The sequence below is a fragment of the Panthera uncia genome, chromosome A2 (assembly GCF_023721935.1).
Source record: "Panthera uncia isolate 11264 chromosome A2, Puncia_PCG_1.0, whole genome shotgun sequence".
Classification (NCBI taxonomy): Eukaryota; Metazoa; Chordata; class Mammalia; order Carnivora; family Felidae; genus Panthera; species Panthera uncia.
This window is the reverse complement of record NC_064816.1, coordinates 141,335,609-141,349,960: the sequence shown is the minus strand read 5'-3', so window position 1 is coordinate 141,349,960 and position 14,352 is coordinate 141,335,609. Positions and strand designations below refer to the sequence as shown.

Below are 14,352 nucleotides of genomic sequence, written 5' to 3'. Positions count from 1 at the left end.
AGTGTAGAGATTTTCAGCAGGCGGTGAGCTTCCCCACCTGTAGGTCTGGTGGATGAGGGTTAAAGGAGAGACACCAACCGCTATTTGGGAGGGCTGCAGGGGATGCTTAGGGAGGAGCCAGCTTTCAGTTAGAGGCAAGATGGGGGTGTTCAGAGAAGAGTTAAGGATATAAGTGATGATGAAAGTGTCAGAGAGTGTGATGGAGGGTTTGGGATTTGAGAAGGATGGAAGACAGAGTCCCATTAGGCGCTGTTCCCAGCTGCATGGGGATAAGTTTCCAGGTGACAAATAGTGGCCCGGATATTTTAGGTTTTTTGTAGTGACCGAGGTAACTAATAACGTATAGCATGCTGTGATTCATTTTGATGGTCCCTTAGGCAGAACGTGGGATTGAGGTTTTTTGGGGGGGAGGAAGGAGAGGTGGAGAATTTGCTGGCAGCATGTGGGGCTTCTTCGTTTACCAGCCTTCCTTTACCAGAGGGTCATTACTCTCTTGAGATTGGTAACTTCCTATCAATGTTTGTATATATGTAGTACATACGTTTGTTTGTATGCATAATCTATACTTAATATTTTTGTGCGTTTCAAAATATAAGTGATCATATTATTATTGCTGGTTTCAAAATTAATAGTTTTGAGATCTACCTTCGTGCTACACATACATCTACTTTATTTATTTTCACTGCTGCATGTAATCCCAGTGTGTTAATATACAGTATTTCTATTTATTTATTCATTCTCCCCTTGGTAGATAATAGTTGCTTCCCCCTTTTTGCTATTCCAAATGATATTATACATAATGTTTATGTACATGTCTTGTGCACATGGTGAGAATTTTTCTGGGGTAGATACCTACTCGTGGCATTTCTAGATAATGCTAGTTATTTGATCTTATCAAATTGATCTTTAAACTGATCTTGTATGAATAATTTATATAGACGTTGCTTCAAATCCTTAAACCTGTTCCTGACAATTTATTATCAGATCTAAATATTTGACATTCAGAAGAATGTGAAATGGCATCTCTTTGTGGTTTTAATTTGCATTTTCATGATCATTGCTGAAATTGAGACTCTTCCTATGTTTAGTGGCCATTTTACTTTCCTCCTCTGTGAATTGCCTATTCATATTCTTTGCGTATTTATATTCCCCTTATTGACTTACAGGAAATGTTTCTTGTTTTAGTATTTAAAATACAGCTTTACTGAGTATAACTTACATATTATAAAATTCACCAGGGCACCTGGGTGGCTCAGTTGGTTAAGCGTTTGATTCTTGATTTCAGCTCAGGTCATGATCTCGCGGTTCACGAGTTCGAGCTCCGCATCGGGCTCTGTGCTGACAGTGCAGAGCCTGCTTGGAATTCTCTCTCCCTCTTTCTCTTTCCCCACCCCACCCCACTCATTCTCTCTCTCTCTCTCTCAAAATAAATAAACTTAAAAAAGTAAAAAAAAAAAAAAATTCACCAATTTTTAGTGTACAGGTCAGTGAGTTCTGACCAGTGTGTGGAGTCATGGAACCATCTCCACAGTCACGATACAGAAACTCCATCACCCCAGAATGTGCCCCCACATCGCTTAGTTGTCTGTGTCCTTCCTCGACCCCTAGCATCTAAGAAGTCAGCGATCTACTTTCTGACAACATGGTTGCATTTTCTAGAATTTTCTAGAATTTCACTTAAATTTAATCGTATAACATATAGCCTTTTTATGACTTTTATGTCTTGTTTCTTTCTCTTAGTTTATGGCCTTTGAGATTGACTCAAGTTTGTGTGTGTGTTGGTGGTTTTTCACTTTTACTACTGAGTACTATTCCACCGTATGGTGGTGGTCTTGTTTCCTTATCCATTCACAGGTAAATGGATATTTGGGTTGTTTCCAGTTGATGGATATTATGAACAAAGCCACCAAAAGTAAATATTCAAGTACAAGTCTTTGTGTGGACCTACTGTCCTTTTCTTTGCTTGACACCCAGAAGTGACATTGTTGGATGTGCATTTCCTTAATGACAACTGCATTAAGCAGATGTATGCTTATTTGCTTTCTGTGTATCTTCTTTGGTGAAGAAGTGTCTGTTCAAATCTTTTACTCTTTAAAAAGAAATCATGTCGTTTGTCTTCTTATTGAGTTGGAAGCTTTCTTTATATTTTCTGGATACAAGACCTTTATCAGAGAGGTGTTTTGTAAATATTTCCTCCCAGTGTGTGGCTGGCGTTTTCATTCATTTATACTGTTGTCTTCTCCATTAAAAAAAAAAAAAAGTATAATTTTCGTAGATTCACCCTTTACAGAGTATAGTTTTATGAATTTTGACAAATGCATACAGTAGTATCATCACCATTGCAGTCAAGATTTAGAATGTTTCCATCACTCCAAAAGGTTCCCTCATGCCTCTACATGTGATCTATTCCTCCCATCCTTCTGTTCCTCCCATCCTCTCTCCCAGGCAACCACTCGTCTTTTTTCTTTCTGCATTGTTTTTCCTGTCTGGGAAGTCATAACAATGATATGAATTCATATGAATGAAGCCTGTTGAGTCACTTAGCATATCGCGTTTGAGGTTTATCTGTTGTTTGTATCAGTAGGTCACTTCTGTTTATTTCACTCAGCTTGTCTACTGTTTGCCCTTTGAGGGATATTTGGTTTATTACCAGGTTTCAGTGGTTGCGAATAACGTTGCTGTAAACATTTGTGTATAAATTTTTTAAACGTAAGTTTTTATTTTTCTTGGGTCAGTTCCTAGGACTGGGGTTGCTCGGTCACAGATGATAGGTGTAGGCATGTTTAACTTTGTAAGAAGCTGCCAATCCCTCTTCCATTTCTGCCGTCACTGTTAGAAAGTTCTAGTGACTCTGAATTCTGGCTAACCCTTAGTGTTGTCTTTTTTTGCTTTTTAAAATTGATTTCTTTTTAATTTTAGCCATCCTAATAGGTATGCTGTGGTATCTCTTTGTAGTTTTAATTTGCATATTCCTAATGACTAATAATGTCAAACATCTTTTCGTGTGCTTTTTTTTTTTTGCTTTGTGTATATCTTTCGTACAGATATATCTGTTTATATCTTTTGCCCATTTTTAATAATTTGATTGTATATTATCTTATTTTTGAGTTTTGAGAGGTCTTTGTATATTCTGGATACAAGTCCTTTATCAGATATGTTTCCTAAATATTTTCTGCCAGTCTGTGGCTTGTTTTTTTCATTCCCTAGTCTTTCAAAGAGAGGTTTTAAATTTTGATGAATTCCGGTTTATCAATTTTTTTTTTCTGTTGTGAATTATGCTTTGATGTGTATGATAGAAATCTTTTCCTAACCCAATGTCCCAAAGATTTTCTCCTATGCCTTTTTTCTAGGCATTTTGATCCATTTTTTAAAAAAAAATTTTTTTTTTTTAATGTTTTATTTATTTTTGAGACAGGGAGAGACAGAGCATGAACAGGGGAGGGTCAGAGAGAGGGAGACACAGAATCTGAAACAGGCTCCCGGCTCTGAGCTGTCAGCACAGAGCCCAACGCGGGGCTCGAACTCACGGGCCGCAAGATGGTGACCTGAGCTGAAGTCGGCCGCTTAACCGACTGAGCCACCCAGGCGCCCCCTTTTTTTTTTTTTTAATTTTTTTTTAACGGCATTTTGATCCATTTTGAATTAGTTTCTATATATGATATAAAGTAAGGGTTGGATTTCTTTTCACCTCCCTCCCCTACCTCCTTTCACCACCTCCTCCTTTTCCTCTTAACTGTCTTGTCTAGACAAATGGTACTGAAATGGTTGCATGTCAAAATGGAAGAAGGGAGAGATAATGATTGAGTTACATTGGCACACTGGAACATTCCATCTTGTTTCATTGTGTTTATTCATGTGTTTATTCGTATTCTAGTACCATACTGTCTTGATTACTATACCTTTATAGTAAGTTTTAAAGCAAGTAGTCCACATTTTCCTTTTTTTCTTTCCCTTTTTCACAAGTTTTGGGTCTTCTGGATTCTTTGCCTTTCCATATGAATTTTAGAATCAGCTTCCGTTTCTATTATTTAAAATCTGCTGGAACTGGGATAGAGATTACATTGAATCTGAACATCAATTTGAGGAGAACTGACATTGTAACATATATTTAAAATCTGCTGCAACTGTGATAGGGATTACATTGAATCTGAAGATCAATTTGAGGAGAACTGACATTGTAACATTATTGTGGTTTTTTGGCTACACAAACCCAGTATTTGTCTCTCCTTGCTCAGGTCACTTTAATTCCTGTCAGCAGTTAGAGTATGAGTCCTATATATACTTGGTGAAATTTAACCCTAGTTAAGACTTTTAAAATACTATTGCGTCCATATTGCTTGTAGTTTATAAATTAATTAATTGCATATTGACCTGTTTCCTGTGATCTTGTTAAATTCATTTATTAGTTCTAGGAGTATTTTGGAAGACTCCTGAGAATTTATTTTTTCCTTTTCAATCTGCATGCTCTTTATTTGTTTGTCTTACCCTACTGTCTTCTTGTACTATCGTACAGGGTAAATACAAGTGATGGTTGGGGACATCCTTGCTTTGTTCCCGATCTTAGGGACAAAGCATTTAGTCTTTCACCACCAAGTGTGACACCAAGTATGGTGTTAGCTCTTAAGTTTGTCATAGATGTCCTTTATCAGGTTGAGGAAGTTCCATTCTATTCCTAGTTTGCTGAGAGATTTCTTTTTTGTGAATGGGTATTGAATTTTGTCAACTGCTTTTTCTACACCCACTAGATGATCATGCCTTTTCTTTTTCAATATGTTAATATGGGGAGATGCACTTATTTATTCTTCTGGAAAACATAAAATCTTTGGTTTCTGTTTGTTAAACTATGTGAAGCATTTTTGAGTCTGTAGTCATGACATATATTGATCTGCAGGTTTTTCTTATAATATTTTTGTCTGGATTTCGCATTTGAATAATGCTGGCCCCAGAAAATGAATTGGGAAGTGTTTTTTCCTCTTCTGCTTTTTGGAAGAGTTTTTGTAGAATCATTATTAATTTTTCCTGAAATGTTTGATGGAGTTCACTAGTAAAGCTGTCTTCTTTAGGAGAAGGCTTTTGATAATTAACCCCATTAAAAAGAATAGATTTGGTGCTGTCTGTTCAAATTATTTATCATCTTCAGTGAGCTCTCATAGTTTGTGTCTTTCAAGGAATTTGTTCATTTCATTGAAATTGTTGAACTTTGTTTCCCTAAAATTATTCATGATACTCCTTTATTTTTGTAGTGTTTGTAGGATCAGAAGTAATGTCTTCTCTTTCATTCTGATACTGGTAAATTGTATCTTCTCTTTTATTCCTGGGAAGTTTGTCTAGAGCTTTATAAACTTCATTGATCTCTTCATACAACCAGCTTTTTGTTTCATTGATTTTTCTCTATTAATTGTTTTTCTTTTCCAAATTAATTGTGTGAAAAAAAAAAAAGAATGCTGAAAAATCCAGCCATAAGAAGGAGGGGAAAAAGAAAGAAAGAAAGAAAGAAAGAAAGAAAGAAAGAAAGAAAGAAAGATCAAGAAGGACAAACATAAATCATAGCATAAGATTAGATGTAGACCCAAATCCACGTTAAATGTAAATGCAAAACACAAAGAACATTTGTAAAAATTGATTGTAGGGGCGCCTGACTGGCTCAGTGGTGGAGCACGTGATTCTTGATCTCGGGGTTGTGGGTTCAAGCCCTACGTTGTGTGCAAAGATTACTTAAAAATAAAATCTTTAAAAAAAAAACTATATACTGAGCCATAAAGCAAGATGCAACAAATTTTAAAGGAATGAAATTGTACAGACCGTGTTCTCTAGTTACAAAGGATTGGTGTTGGAAATTAATAATAAAAGAGTACCTAGGAATTCACCATATATTTTGATATTAAAAACATATTTCTGGGGGTGCCTGGGTGGCTCAGTCGTTCAAGTGTCTGACTCTTGGTTTCCAGCTCAGGTCATGATCTCGCAGTTTGTGGGACTGAGCCCTGCATCAGGCTCCGCACTGACAGTGTGGAGCCTGCGTGGGATTCTCTCTCTCTCCCTCTCTCTCTGCTCCTCCCCTGCTCATGCCCTCTCTCAAAATAAATAAATAAACTAAAAAAAAGAAGACATATTTCTGTTCTGTTACTAGCCATGGTGCCGTAAAGGGGTGAGGCTTATCCTGCTACCACAAATACCTAGAAGATCAAACAAAATATATTACACAGTAATTTTCAGACATTAGGTTAACAGGCATCCTGGGTCTGTGAACTGGAAAAAAGAAAAACAGAGTGAGCCCTAGCGTTATCTCATGTCCAGAGGCAGATTACAAGTATCAGGTCAAGGAGGGCCCACTGAAAAGGAGCCTAGTTATCTCTCTGAGTTGAGGAAACCGACAGAGTTTGAGGAAGCCAAGAAAGCTAAAATTTGTAGAGCAGAGTACTAAAGAGGAAGGAAGTAGGGGGAGAGGGAGAGAAGCAAGAAAGGAAGGAGATAGTTCTAGCAATTTGCTGAGGGGCTCCACTTAAACCTTTGGATAAGAATTGATCTGTGCAAATGTAAAAGGAAACTGCCCAAGGCCAAAGAAAGGAACACCGGAACGCAGGGCTGGCACTCGTTGGTATTTCTACCAGTGAGAGTGGAAAGACCTTTTTGTTTGGTGTAGTTCTCAGAAAGGTATCACCTCGGGGTGCCTGGATGGCTCCGTGAGTTAAGTGGGCGGACTTCGGCTCAGGTCATGATCTCGCAGTTCACAAGGTCAAGCCCCACGTGGGACTCTGTGCTGACAGCTCAGAGCCTAGAGCCCGCTTCAGATTCTGTGTCTCCTTCTCTCTGCGCCTCCCCTGCTCATGCTCTGTCTCTCTTTCTCTCAAAAAAATAAACAATAAAAAAAATTTTTTTTAATGAAAGATACACTGCATGGGGTTCATAGCAGATTCCAGACTGTAGGGGAAAAAAAATCAGTAACCTGGAAGACAGATAGAAACCATCCAAAATGAAGCCAAAAGAGAAAAAAGACAATTAAAATGAACAGGGCATCAGAGGGATAATAGTTTGGAAGTTCTTTTAGTGGTTACCCTAGAAATTGCAACATGGATATTTGACTTTCAGAATCTAACATTTATCTTTGTCTTGTACCTGTTCCTGGAAGATTTGAGAACCTCTTTATGTATGCGAATATATAAACATGTGTATATTATACATACACACATGCACATTTATACACATACACATATGATAACACATCATTTTTGGTGGGTGTTTTGTTTGCTGTTGACTGAGATTTACTCATGTCCTTACCACTTTTTAAAGAAAGCCTTTATTTTTTTAGAGCAGCTTTAGGTTCACAGCAAAATTAAAAGGAAGGTATAGAGATTTCCTGTATACTCCCTGACCCGACACGTGCATAGACTCTCCCGTTATCAACATCCCCTACCAGAGTGGTAAATTTGTTATAATTCATGAACCTGCATTGGCACATCATAATCATGTGGATAATCATTAAATGCTACAAAGGGTATTTCTTTTTGTTTTTATATATTTTTTAATGTTTATTGTTTTTGAGAGAGAGACAGAGCACGAGTAGGGAAGGGTCAGAGAGAGAGGGAGACACAGAATCCGAAGCAGGCTCCAGGCTCCCAGCTGTCAGCACAGAGCCCAACACGGGGCTCGAACCCACGAACCTCAAGATCATAACCTGAACTGAAGTCAGACCCTTAACCAACTGAGCCACCCAGGCGCCCCTACAGAGTATTTTCACCGACTTGAAAAATCCTCTGTGCTTCATCTATTCATCCCTGCCTCCTAACCTCCAAACCCTGGCAACCACAGATGCTTTAACTGTCTCCTTTTCTGGGATGTCGTATAGTTGGAATTATATAGCGTGTATCTTTTTCAGATTGGTTTCTTTTACTTAGTAAGAGGCACTTAATTTCCTCCATGTCTTTCCGTGGCTTGATAGCTCATTTTCTTTCTAGTGCTGAATAATACTCTTTTGTCTGGATGTACCACAGTTTATGCATTCACCTGCTCAAGGGCACGTTGGTTGCTTCCAAGTTTTGGCAGTTATGAATAAAGCTGCTGTAGACATCGTTTGCATGTTTTTATGTGGACAGAAGTTTTCAACTCCTTTAGGCAAATGCCTAGGAACACGATTGTTGGATTGCATGGTAAAAGTATGTTTAGTTTTGCAGGAAGTCACCAAACCATCTTTTAAATTGGCTGTACCATTTTTTTTTTTTAACGTTTATGTATTTTTGAGACAGAGAGAGACAGAGCATGAACGGGGGAGGGTCAGAGAGAGGGAGACACAGAATCTGAAACAGGCTCCAGGCTCTGAGCTGTCAGCACAGAGCCCGACGCGGGGCTCGAACTCATGGGCCGCGAGATCATGACCTGAGCTGAAGTCGGTCGCTTAACCGACTGAGCCACCCAGGCACCCCTTGGCTGTACCATTTTTATTCCCACCAGCGAGAGTTCCTGATGCCTCACATCCTCATCAGCATTTGGTGTTGTCAGTGTTCTGGATTTTGGCCATTCTATTAGGAACGTAGTGGTATCTCATTATTTTAATTTGCCTTTCCCAAATGACCTGTAGTGTGTACATCTATAATATATGAAGAACTCTTACATTTTAATACTTATATTTTCATATACTTATTTGTCATCTGTTTATCTGTTTAAGTGAAGTGTCTTAAGGTCTATGGCTCATTTTTAATCAAGTTGTTTTTCTTATTTTTGACTTTTAAGAGGTTTTTATATATTTTGGGTGACAATCCTATATCAGGTATGTGTTCTACAGGCATTTTTCTCCCAGTTTGTGGCTTGCGTTTTTTTTCATCCTCGTGACATTGTCTTTTGCAGAACAGAAGTTTTTGCTTTTTTTTTTTCTTTAACATTTATTCATTTTTGAGAGAGAGAGACAGAGACAGAGCATGAGCCAGGGAAGGGCAGAGAGAGAGGGGGACACAGAATCCGAAGCAGGCTCCAGGCTCTGACCTATCAGCAGAGACTCTGACATGGGGCTCGAACTCATGACCTGGGAGATCGTGACCTGAGCCGAAGTCAGGCACTTGACCGACTGAGCCACCCAGACACCCCAGAAGTTTTTACTTTTAACAAGGCTGGCTTTTTCATTATTTCTTTTATGATCATACCTTTGGGGTTATATCTAAAAAGTCATCATCATACTCAAGGTCATCTAGGTTTTTTCCTATGTTTTCTTCTAGGGATTTTACAGTTTTGCATTTTGGATTTAGGTCTGTGATCCATTTTGGGTTAATTTTTGTTAAGAGTGTAAGGTCTGTGTCTAGATTTTTTTTTTTTTTTTTTTTTTTTTGCATGTGGGTGTCCACTTGTTCCAGCACCATCTGGGGAAGAGACTACCTTTGCTCCATTGTATTGACTTTGTTCCTTTGTCAAAGATCAGTTGACTGTATTTATGCGGGCATATTTCTCAGGGTCTCTTCTATTCTATCCGTCTATTTGTTTATTCTTTAGCCAATACCACACCGTCTTCACTGTTTACCGCTTCTGCTCTTCATTTCTTGCCAGATTTCTGAGTCATTATCTAGAATGATTTTCTGTGAGCCTGAAGAATGTGCCTTTTAGAATCTCACTCTTTCTAGACTTTAGATCCTTTATCCTATGCCTGTAAGGCCCTGGGCTTGTACTTCTCCGGCTATGAGGTGTTTGCTTTTCCGTTTTGGCACCCATGAATGGCTCTTGATTTTACCCTTGGCTACATCGTTAAATTTTGTGTTCCTATTTCATTCGACATTTCTGTGTGTTTGTTTAGACAGTATGTTTTAGTGGTAACAAGCACATCTTTGCCAACACTTTGTATTGTCACTCTTTGTCATTTTAGCCATTTTGATGGGTGTGAAGTAGTATCTGAAATATGGTTTTTTTTGTATTTCCCTGATGACTAATAGTGTAGAGCCCTTCCCCCCCCACCTCCACCCCCGTTTTTTGTGCTTTAGCTGAATTTTTTTTTTTTTTTTTAATTTCCAGTTTTATTCCACTTCACGGTAGATTTTTATCGGGGGGGGGGAGGGACAAATTTTCTTCAGCTCTGAAGTTTTGATTTTTATTTTTTGTTTTCTTCTCAGAGTAGGTTTGTATGGCTGTCATCTGCCCCATTCATCTGACCCCTCCTGGCTTTCTCTTTCTCTTTTCACTTAAACTTTCCCTGGATGATTTTTTCCTGGTTAATCACCACGAGACTCCTCAGTTCCTTCGCTTCCCTTAATGGGCTCACTAGTCTCCACCAGGTTCTTTTTACAGCTTGGGGTCTGGAGCCGGGTCTGATGTATTTTGAGTTTCACTGCTTATAAGAAATGTGACGTTGCCTGGTAGGGAACGAGGCCAGACAAGCTAGAGGAACCGGTGTCCGTAGTGTATGAATAAACCAGAGGGAAGGGGAGGAGGAAGGTCGATGAAACTTTACTATTGGTAAGTGAACAGTTACTTCGGATCCAGGTATCCTTCTAGAAATCTTGATACTTGAAAGTGGAAGTTGGTTATACAAGCACAAATACTTCAAGGAAAAACATCTAAGTTGCTGGACTGAGGAAGATACAGAGTCTGCATGTCTTTCCATCCATATATTTAAAGAATTAAAAAAAATTTTTTTAACATTTATCTATTTTTGAGAGACAGAGAGAGACAGAGCATGAGCGGGGGAGGGGCGGAGAGAGAGAAGGAGACACAGGATCCGAAGCAGGCTCCAGGCTCTGAGCTGTCAGCACAGAGCCCGACACGGGGCTCGAACCCACAAACTGTGAGATCATGACCTGAGCCGAAGTCGGATGCTCAACCGACTGAGCCCCCCAGGCGCCCCATATATATTTAAAGAATTTTAAAAATACATTTTCTAGGATAAGCCTTTAACACTTTGAGAAATCTATGTCTTTGGATTCACACTGTCAAAGTTTGGATCTCTATATAATTAACTGGATTTTAAAATTTTCACCTAGATGTGTGCCGGTCAGTTACTTGTTTGGGAAACAGTAGTATTCTGAATGTTGTCTCATCCAGGTATTTTTAAAAGGATTTTTTTGGGGTAGGTGAGAACCTTTTTCAGAATAATGTTCTAAATATATCTACTTGGGGCTCTCACTTCAAATAGTGTAAAGAACCATTTCCTTATGAATAACTGCTGCCTTTTATAAATAATTTTGCAGCAAACACTGAGAAGAATGTGCTATCTTACTATCAAAGAAATGGCTACAATCTCTGAGGATGTGATCATTGTCACAAGCAGGTATGCGAATGGTCAGAACCTAGGAGGGGGTACTTCTATATTTAGTGGAGTATTTGTTGTTCTTTTTCTATTAATTTTACTTTTTTGACTGTAAGGAAGCCAATGGGAATTAATATATATACATTATTTTACATATATGTTATTTATATATATTATATATGTTATATATGTTATATATATGTTATTATATATGTTATATAAGTTAATTCATATATATGAATTAATATATATATGTTATTATATGTATATATCTTAAAGCATTCTTTCCTAAAGTGTGATTGTCATCATGTGAAAACCATGCCTATGTGATAAAGCAAAGTCACAAAGGATAATGCTAATAGATTTGCTAATACATTTTAAAGGTTCGTTGTAATATGGAAACAGAACCAAAAAGTAAACGACACAGTGACACAAAATATTTACAATAAGTATATTAAAAAGCTAGTATATGTAATATGTAAAGAACTCTTCAACTTAAAAAAAATTCCAAGTGATCGTTCATAAAATAACTAATGGAAAGGACCTGATTGTTTTTAGTCATTCTCACTATAACCCAAAAAAAGCAAATTAAAAACTCCAGTGAGTTATAAAATTTTACCCATCAAATTGGCAAAGAAGAAAAAAGGCAGTAGGTATTTGTAAGGGAGATTGATATTCTTGTACACACAGGAGGCAGAATAATAAATTGATTCAGTTTTTCTAGAAAGCAGTTAGGCAACATTTGTCGAACATTTAAAAAGGTTTATCCCTTTGTGGTTTGTTTTTTAAATGTTTATTTATTTTGAAAGAGAACACGTGTAAGTGGGGGAGGGGCAGAGAGAAAGTAGAGAGAATCCCAAGCAGGCTCCACTCTGTCAGTGCAGAGTCCGACAAGGGCCTCAATCCCACGAACCGTGAGATCGTGACCTGAGCCGAAACCAAGAGTCGGACGCCTAACCGACTGAGCCATGCAGTTGCCCAGGGTTTATCGCTTTGACCCAGTAATGCCACATCGATGGAAGTATGGTCAGGAAATAATCAGAGATAGCATAGGAAGACATATATAATAATGTTCATTGCAACACTGTTTATACTAGCAAAAAGGATAAAATAAATATATGCCATTCTTAAATGTTATTTAATCAACCATGTTATCAGATTAGGAGATACTTTAATTTTTTGAAAATATTTTTGAAACATTAATGATATGGAAAAGTCCTCAAAAAGTGCCGAGTAAGAGTTGGATTCAAGTTTATGTACTTTATATAGTCTCCCTTTTAAAAATATTTTATGTACATATATAAAAAAATGTGGATGGAAATATACTAATGTATTACCAGTAGGTTCTCTCTGGGTGTTTGGGATCGTGGCTATTTGTTTTCTGTAAAATTTTGATTTCCAGTTGTCGTAGAAGGAGTATGTATCACACACACACACACACACACACACACACACACCCCAAATGTTATTTAAAAAAGAATTGCCTTCCTAATTATTAACTATAATTCATTTAAGTAAATTTGGCTTTTGTGTAACAAAATAAATTTCGGAGGAGGGCGCTTGTCTTTAACCGGCAGTTGTATTGAATATAGTTGCAGTTAGTAAGGCTTTCAGCTGGAAAGAACCGAAAGCCCGATGTAGTCACTAGGCATAGAGTGTTGGTTCAGTAGTTCAGCGCGAGGGCTGGTGTTTCTCGAATCCCACATTGTCGCAAAATAGGTGCCTGAATGACTGGCAATGCACCATTCAAGGTGGGAGGGGTGCCGGGAAAGGGGCCAGGGAGGGCCAGCACCATCTGCCTCTTTTATCAGGTATGCAATAGCTTTTCCCAAGGCGATTTTTAGATTTCATTTGACACAGCTGTGTTCTACGACTATCGTCAGGACCAGGAAAGTGACTGTTTAGCTTTTAAAGCCCGAGTATTAGGGGCAGGCAGGGGAGAAGGGGTTGGAAACGGGTATCGGATTAGTTAGCTAACGATATCTGCCACCAGTAACAAACAGAAAATCTTCACTTAGATTGCGATAGTCACTAAATATTGGAAAAATTAAAAATAGATTAGGGTTTTTTGTTTGTTTAGCTGTTAGTACTTTCCTCTGACTCCCGTTAGGCTGCCATGAATTATGGTTTGCTTCTGGCTCATTTCAAGTGATTAGTAGATGTAGTAGGCAGAATAATGGCCCTCCAAAGATATCCCTGGCCTCATTCCCAGGACCTGCGAATATGTCACATTACGCAGCAAAGGGGAAATGAAATTGCCCCTCCGCAGGTAGGGAGAATGGTGTGGATCATCCAGGTGGGCCCTATAAGGATAAGGGTCCTTAAAAGCGGAGGAGGGAAGCAGAAGCGTCAGGAAAGAGATGGGATGAGGGGAGCAGGGCGCAGATACGATGTTGCTGGATTTGGAGATGGAAGAAGGGGGCCGGGAGCCAAGCAATGTGAGTGGCCTCTAGCAGTTGGAAAGGGCAGGGACGTGGGATTCACCCTACAGTTCAGAAAGGAATGTAACCCTGCCGACACCAGTGAGACCGGTGTTGGGTTTCTCACTTACAGAACCGTTAAGAGAAAGAAATGAATGTTGTCTTACGTCTCTAAGTTTGTGGTCATTTGTCACAGCAGCAGTAGAAAAGGAATAGGTTTTGTGGCATGTACGGGTATCGGATCAGCACACTGTGCGCTTAAAAATTGTACAGTGTCATATGCCAATTATCTCTCAAAGTAGGGGGAAAAAACCACTAGAGGTTTTGGTACCTTGGAGTGGGGTGCTACTGTAACAAGTACCTAAGACTCTGGAAATGGCTTTGGAGTTGGGCAATGAGTAGATGCGGGAGGAATTTGGGGGTGCAGGACAGAAAAAGCTGACAGGGCCTCGAACAGAACGTTAGTAGAAACCAGGATGTTAATGAATGGTAGACTCAGAAAGAAGTGAGGAGTAGAGAAAACACTGATCATGGTAGAGAATTCAGAGATCGTTGGCGGGAATGTGGACGTTAATGGCGCCGCTGCGGAGGGCTCAGAAGGAGATGAGGAGGGCGTTTAGGTCCTGGAGGGAAGGGAACCCTTGTCCTGTGGTGGCAGAGAGCTTAGGATTGTGCCCTGAAGTTATACAGAAATCAGGACTCGTGAGCTTG

The 14,352-nt window shown here is 38.9% G+C and overlaps 1 protein-coding gene across 1 annotated transcript in view; it reads left to right on the top strand.

Annotated features, from left to right (window-relative positions):
• Window positions 1–14,352, top strand: part of COPG2 (COPI coat complex subunit gamma 2) — an 88,956-nt gene that overhangs the window by 8,241 nt on the left and 66,363 nt on the right. Inside the window, exon 5 of the mRNA XM_049642998.1 lies at window positions 11,163–11,242. Coding sequence (XP_049498955.1) covers window positions 11,163–11,242 — 80 coding nt within the window. The remainder of the gene's footprint in view (window positions 1–11,162; window positions 11,243–14,352) is intronic.